At 36.9% G+C, this 7,334-nt stretch overlaps 1 protein-coding gene across 1 annotated transcript; it reads left to right on the top strand.

Annotated features, from left to right (window-relative positions):
• Positions 1-209: 209 nt before the first annotated feature.
• Positions 210-1,191, top strand: LOC116182090 (PIH1 domain-containing protein 1-like). The gene is given in 2 exon segments (XM_031502593.1): positions 210-647; positions 650-1,191. Coding segments are annotated over 2 exon segments (909 nt in total). The 5' UTR covers positions 210-238; the 3' UTR covers positions 1,150-1,191.
• The last annotated feature ends 6,143 nt before the right edge of the window (positions 1,192-7,334 follow it).

The following is a 7,334-nucleotide window of genomic DNA, read 5'->3' as shown; positions in this document are numbered from 1 at the left end:
TTTCGAGGGGTAAATAGGTACCACTGTACGTTCCACTTACGGTAGTATGTATGTACACCTCGAGTATTCCCCCCTTTAGGTAGCGCTCATGAAGCGCATCGTCTGGTGAACGTATCTCGTAAGCATTGATTAAATATTCAGTACGTTACCATAACAACGTATTAACTATTAATCAATAATAAGTTGTTGTTTTGTCATAATACCGAGTGTCAGTGCCTAAGTGTGTACAAACATAGCAATGTCTCCCAAACCTGTCTTTTTAGATGTAGATTCATCAGTCGTCGAAAACAAGTTGCGCATTACTGAACAAAACCAAGCGAACAGTTTCGATAAACTATTTAGTGCACCTCCTCCAACGCCAGTAATTCCCGAACCAGGATTTTGTGTTAAAACTAGGGAAACCACCACAAGTACTAAACTGTTTATCAACATTTGCTACACAGATGCGATTCCTCCACCGAACGACATATCCGAGGAGGAGCTAATGCTGATATGTAAATCGGAAGAGATCTCTTCCTTTAAAATTCCGATGAGCATAGGAGATATCATTTCCGAAAAAGATAAAAACGGAGACGACGTGAAAACTACCGACGTCGCTGTTCACTCGACTTTCTTCAAGAAAATCCAGGACAGCGCCGTATTTAGAGATTTGTTGCATTTGAAGGAATTAAATCCAAGCATAGTATCTCCACTACTGAGGATCGCATTATTCTGAAGAATCGGAAAGCTTTCGGCCAACTACAAGTGCACCGTATTCGCCACAGTAATGAATACAGTGACAACAACAGTGAAGCAAAAGTTAAAAATTATCTGGATGCCTTAAAGGAGAATGAAGGAAGTAGGAAACCAAAAATTGAAACAATATCCACCCAACATTATGGACAAAGTGATTTGAAGAACCCAGAATATCGTCTATTCCGAAAAATTAATGAGCCTAGCGTTCTTTATAGTGAGATTAAACTTTTAAAGGTAAAGGACTCCAGTGAAATAAATTTAAATGTTGGCGAAGACAGAATCATACTGGGGTCGAACGGTGTAGATTATTTTTTAGACGTTTTTGTGCCTTTTAGTATAGACCCAGATTGTGTAACGGCATCATTTGACAAAAATTCAAAAATTTTAAAAATTTCAATGCCATTAATCATTTAAATATTATAATCGTTTGTGCATGTTCAATTATTTTTGCTACACACCAAGACTTCAATTTTAAGAATATACATATATGCAGGTAGATTATCTGAAATCCTTACCAATAAAAGCGATCGACGTAAAGTGTTTATATTGTTTGGCCAAAGTCTCAAGATAAAGTATTCGGATTATTCCTGCTTATTGCACTTTTACTCTACACATATCCAAGTGTATCTGTCTATGATCACTTTGTCCACCCACCCGTCCTGATAGGGCTGTAGTATCAGACTCGAAAACATCACTTTTGTGTATAAAACCCTAGATTTTGAATTTGACAATGTCAAACCTATTATTTGATTCTCCCAAGACCGATTTTGACTTGGATATAGTGGGTGCCCTCCTACAATGCAAATGGGTGAGTATAAGGAGATGCGGTAAAGATCCCTTTTTACGTGCGAATTAAAAATGTCCCTACCAAAAGAAAGCAAATTAGATTATGGTTTCCCATAAAATTAAGTATATCATGTATGCTAAGATCAATACATAAGGAAAGGGGTAGGTCTCAAACAATAGTTATTTACATAATAAGTCATGAAAGTGGTCGTTTACATGGCGCGGAGGCTTCTTGAAAAGTACGAGTATCTCTTTAATGCCTCCAAGATGCTCCAACTCAGGTGGACTCACTTTCATGACGTATTATGTATAAAATTTTACCTGAAACCGCAACATGTAGATAACTTTTCTAAATTAAATAATTCATGTATGAAACTTTGATACCTAATCACGCATGCTAAAATCACTTTATTTAATTGTTTCCATAGAGATTTCAATCATTGTCATTTTTAATCAGGGATTTGCAGTTTATGCTTTGTACTTTTTAACTATACAGTCTTTATAACTAGGTACAAAAGCAGGTATCAGGTGAAGAAGAGTACCTACGCGAAACGTTGTTATAATGTACCCGAAGCTGCGGCCGCCGTAGTGCAATATTCGCTCCCCACAAAGTCAAGAAAGAGGTACGAAAAGGCGTACAAACCTTTTAATGACTGGCACAAAACTAAAGGAATAATTACTTCCACACATATTCCATTAATTGTTAGTAATTAAAAAACCATTATCCTTTGTGTAGGTATATTAATATTAAAAAATATCCACATAGTTTGCATTATAATTATCCAATCGTTGATTGAATAACTTATTCAATGAACGATCTGATTGTTATTTTGCATGTTCTAGGACTGTAATGGAAGTCAGGCAAAAATATTACAGTACTAGTCAGGTAAAGATCAACTTTCTAATGTCACAATAGCCCTGAAATTTAGATTTTCTTGGCGGTTTCAGGTAAATATACTACTTTAATGCTTTGCCTCCATGTAACTTTTTAATAAACCGCTTCAACATTGCATTCCTACACTTGCACTTGCAATAGATGTTTTTCGTTTTTAGCTTTGTTTAATGAAGCATGACCTGATTGTCGTTCCAATGCAACAGTTGACTGCCCAGTTGACGTTTTATGTTCGTAACATTGTAATATTTCCGTCAAAATGGTCAGTTGCTGAAATCTTCGATACGGTTATTTTCGAATTTGATCAGACCCATCTTATATCTTTTATTAAAGTTCATGCCAAAGAATTAAGATCAGACTCGGAAATCATCCTAGTTACCGCCCATTCTAAACCCTGTTTTTTAGCGCAATTTTTAACAATTAAAAAAATACCCATCGATTAATACACTCCCTTAATATTCGACCAATCAGCTTGGTGATTGTTTCAAAGATTTACGTGACGTTGCCGGTCCGTGACGTGACACTGACGTTTCGTAAAATGCGAATCGACCTTAATTCAGAGTAGCCGGCAGCTCGAAACTGATCTACGGTAATTCCCATCTCTGTCACAGATGAAAAATTCTTACCTCAGCCCAGGTTCGAACACCCGACCTCCGGCTATGTACCACCGACTCACATAGACGGGTCAACATGCGTTTTAGGATTTTTTGTAAATACTTTACAGTCACTGAAATAATGAATTTATTCCATTTGGGTTTTCCACATTGTATAATTAAATTCTGCATAAACGTCTTTACGTCTCTTTATGATGAAATTATCGACATACCGATTTTTGATATCCCAGTGTTACGAGGTCCATTTCGTTGGCCCCACCCATTTCAAATTTTTGTATCAAACTGTGCATTGTTAGTGCATGTAAGTGCATCCAACATTTTCGTTAGTGCACGCATATTTTCCGAGATATTTAAAAAAACGGCGGGCGGAGTTGAAGAAATGCCACCCCCGCCCAATTGCCATTTTATCAGTATTCTTTTTTTAATCGTTAGTGCAGCGTTAGTGCACTTTTCGAAAAATAAAAAAAAATCATGGACGGGGTGGACGAAATGCTCCCCCACCCAATTAATATTTGATGGCCATTACTTGTCTAATCATTAGTGCAGCGTTAGTGCATGTAAGTGCACCTAAGGATTTCTTTAGTGCACGATCACTTTTCGAGAAATTAAAAAAACACGGGCGGGGTTGACGAAATGCTCCCCCGCCCAATTAATATTTGATAGCGATTACTTTTTTAATCGTTAGTGCAGCGTTAGTGCACGTAAGTGCATGTAAAGATTTGGTTAGTGCACGACCACTTTTCGAGAAATTAAAAAAAATGGACGGGATTGACGAAATGCTACCCCGGCTGTATTTAGATTTTATGAGTATTCTCTTTTTAATCTTTAGTGCACCTAATAATTTGGTTAGTGCACGACCACTATTTGAGAAATTAAATATACCTAAACACGGGCTGAGTTGTGAATTGATCCAATTAAGAATATGTCGTTATTGCTAAATGTACCTATGTACTTCAGTTCGCCATGTCTCAAATAAAACTCATTTAAGTTTAATATTTAAAAATACAATACAAAACCTTAGATACATCTCACAAAATCCTACGATGCTAAGTAAACATACCTAAAACAAAATTCAGGAATTTAAATAGTGTAAGTATATTAGAATTTGACCTTTTTTTGCAACGGTATTTGGTTTTGCAGTTTCAATTCTGTTTGAAAGGCCATCTACCCGTTCCCAAAGATTATTTGGAGACCGCAAACAATAAGCAATGTAATGTCAAATTGCATTAATTGTTTTCGCACGTGGAGGAATGAAACTGATAACCCCTCTAAGTTTGTATTCACTACCACCAATGTTCATTGATGTATCCGCGATTGACGACAATTGCATGTCCATTTAGAAATCAACGTAATGCAGTCCTATAGTCCGTAAAATGAATGAATTTAATAACGGATTAGCGCTGATGAGTGATGATGGCTCACTACACGTGCGGTTAGGTTTCCTGACGTTCGAAAAGATTTAAAATGCCTATAACTACAGGAGAATCATTAATATAAATAAGCGCTAATCCGTTTTTGGTTAAAAAGTTGTCATTCGGCGTGTGTTGGCGTTTTTTCCTGTAATCAGTTCTCTTTGAAAAACAACTTCTTGCATGAGAGGGATTGTGCAAGAGCCTAAACGTTTGCACTAAGGAAATTCCTTAGGTGCACTAACGATTAAACAAGTAATCGCCATCAAATATTAATTGGGCGGGGGAGCATTTCGTCAACCCCGCCCATGTTTTTTTTAATTTCTCGAAAAGTGATCGTGCACTAAAGAAATCCTTAGGTGCACTTACATGCACTAACGCTGCACTAATGATTAGACAAGTAATGGCCATCAAATATTAATTGGGCGGGGGAGCATTTCGTCAACCCCGCCCATGTTTTTTTTAATTTCTCGAAAAGTGATCGTGCACTAAAGAAATCCTTAGGTGCACTTACATGCACTAACGCTGCACTAATGATTAGACAAGTAATGGCCATCAAATATTAATTGGGCGGGGGAGCATTTCGTCAACCCCGCCCATGTTTTTTTTAATTTCTCGAAAAGTGGTCGTGCACTAAAGAAATCCTTAATTGCACTTACGTGCACTAACGCTGCACTAACGATTAAAAAAAGAATACTGATAAAATGGCAATTGGGCGGGAGTGGCATTTTTTCAACTCCGCCCGCCGTTTTTTTTTAAATATCTCGGAAAATATGCGTGCACTAACGAAAATGTTGGATGCACAAACGAACAAAATTAGTTTGGTACAAAAATTGGAAATGGGCGGGGCCAACGAAACGGACCTAGTGTTGCGTGTATCAAAACCACATCCTGTACCTAGAATTAAAAAATGATTCATTTTTACCTTAGGCGACCTTAGGGAAAAGTTTGTTTGAAACCATGATATAGAAATTTAATTTCTTTTTGTTTGAAAAGGCAAGATGCGCAAAAATTCAGTTCTCAAGCCGCGCTTGAGGTAATTTTTTATGCGACAATACAGGTGAATAAATGAAGATTTTTCACTACCAAATTTACTAAAAAAAAGAGCACCAATAAAAGCACAAGATGACGTTTTTGGGCCTCAATGCAACCTGTTTTCTAATCTCTCCAAAATTGGCGAATACATAATATTGATGATCAAATTTGTTTGATAAAATTCTTACTTGCTGTGTTAATGGGTATTTCCACCTTAAAAACTTTTTAGAAGTTCTTGAAAATGGAACTAAGAAATCGTTTTTAGGCTTTAAACTTTAGCCTACATGCTCGGATTGTTTGTATCCCCCGAGGCATTATGACTTATGAGTACATTGACTTTACTACCTACATACCATACGTTACAAGTTCTGAAATGATCTGTTCAAAACCTAAAACTTTAACTCGAAATTTATTTAGGAGACGGGAAGATTTTATTGAGCTATAGAATTAAATTTGAAATTTGCAAACTCCTTTCAATAATCACGGATTCCATTTTACCATACTGTAAGTTTGATCGGCCCAATGAATAATAGTGTCATTATTGTGTTTGTGATTTGAAAAGATTTGCAGTACGTAACATAAAAGTTAAAACCAAGAATCTTTAAATCAGATCATGTTGTCACTATACTATAAGCAAGTGTCGTAGGGGGAGGGTATGCTTAAATCCTTCAAAACAGATAGCCGAATTATTACTTCATCATTTAGTTTGTTATCGGTGCAGCCCTGGGTGCAGCTTTCTTTATTCCTTAGTCTTTATTCTGCATTTTTAAAACGTCTAAAGATAAACAGTGTATTTTACACAATTTAAGTAGTACATTCATGAGTTAAAAAAATGGCACACAAAACAGACCATCAAGTAATTTCTAATCTTCAACGCGCAATAAACCTTTGTTTCCGTTGGTTAACTTGCTTTTGTCATTTTTAGCGCATTTTTTAAGAATTAAAAATAATGTGCTATTGTTTGCGTTTTGTCCGTCCGTCCGTCCGGACCCACTTCTGCCGTTTTGAACTACTTTTAGGGGAATGGTCCTAGAGTCCTGGAATTTTTTGCAATAGGTAGCCTATACCTTGAAGGTGTGCCAGACGGCTATCAAATTTCGCTGTCTAAAAGGCCCCTCCCCCCACGAATTATTTCCTGAGATGCTGTTTTTGAAAGTAAAACGTGAATAACTTTTACATACGACAACCAATTGGTCTCAGATTTTGCATACGCATGCCTTTAGTGGTGCCATGTTTAACTTTAAAAAATGGGGGAGGGGTAAACACATGTTCTACCCTTCGTGGTATTTTAATGAAAGGTCTCATCGAAATAAATTGGTTTGTAGAACCTATAACTTTCCCGTGCGACTCTTTTTCGAGATCAGTGAGTGACGGGGCTTGAGGAGGGGGGGGGGGGGATGGAACTGATCGGGTATATTCCCTTATACCTCAAGAAGGATTGTCGGAAGAGGGTACGCACAAAGGGAGATTGAGACGTCTGCAAGAAATATATCCATTGATGTCAAAACAAAAGCTATTTCGGTTAAAAAAATGTGCTTTATCTGCACAACAGCTGTGCACAATTTATACTTGTTTAAAGTAGCTTAGGTTTTGCAATATGGCATCTCTCTCTTTTGTCTACCGCGCTCTCTTTAAATCGCGTGGCAGAATTAATTAATTGATCAACATCAAAGTCTAATTTTTTAATTTTTTTAAGTCTAATTATATAAATCCGTGAGACCGCAAACAATAATCGACCAATGCCCAATTGGTACTCCCAACGTCATCTTCTAAAGTATTCGCCCTATTTCTGATAAAACTGAAATATGATTAGCTGACATAAAGGCGAATAAGATTCCGAGTACTGAAAAGCTCGTTTGGCAT

This window comes from Photinus pyralis, unplaced genomic scaffold (assembly GCF_008802855.1).
Source record: "Photinus pyralis isolate 1611_PpyrPB1 unplaced genomic scaffold, Ppyr1.3 Ppyr1.4_unclustered_Scaffold3513, whole genome shotgun sequence".
NCBI lineage: Eukaryota > Metazoa > Arthropoda > Insecta > Coleoptera > Lampyridae > Photinus > Photinus pyralis.
This window is presented reverse-complemented; position numbering and strand designations above follow the sequence as displayed.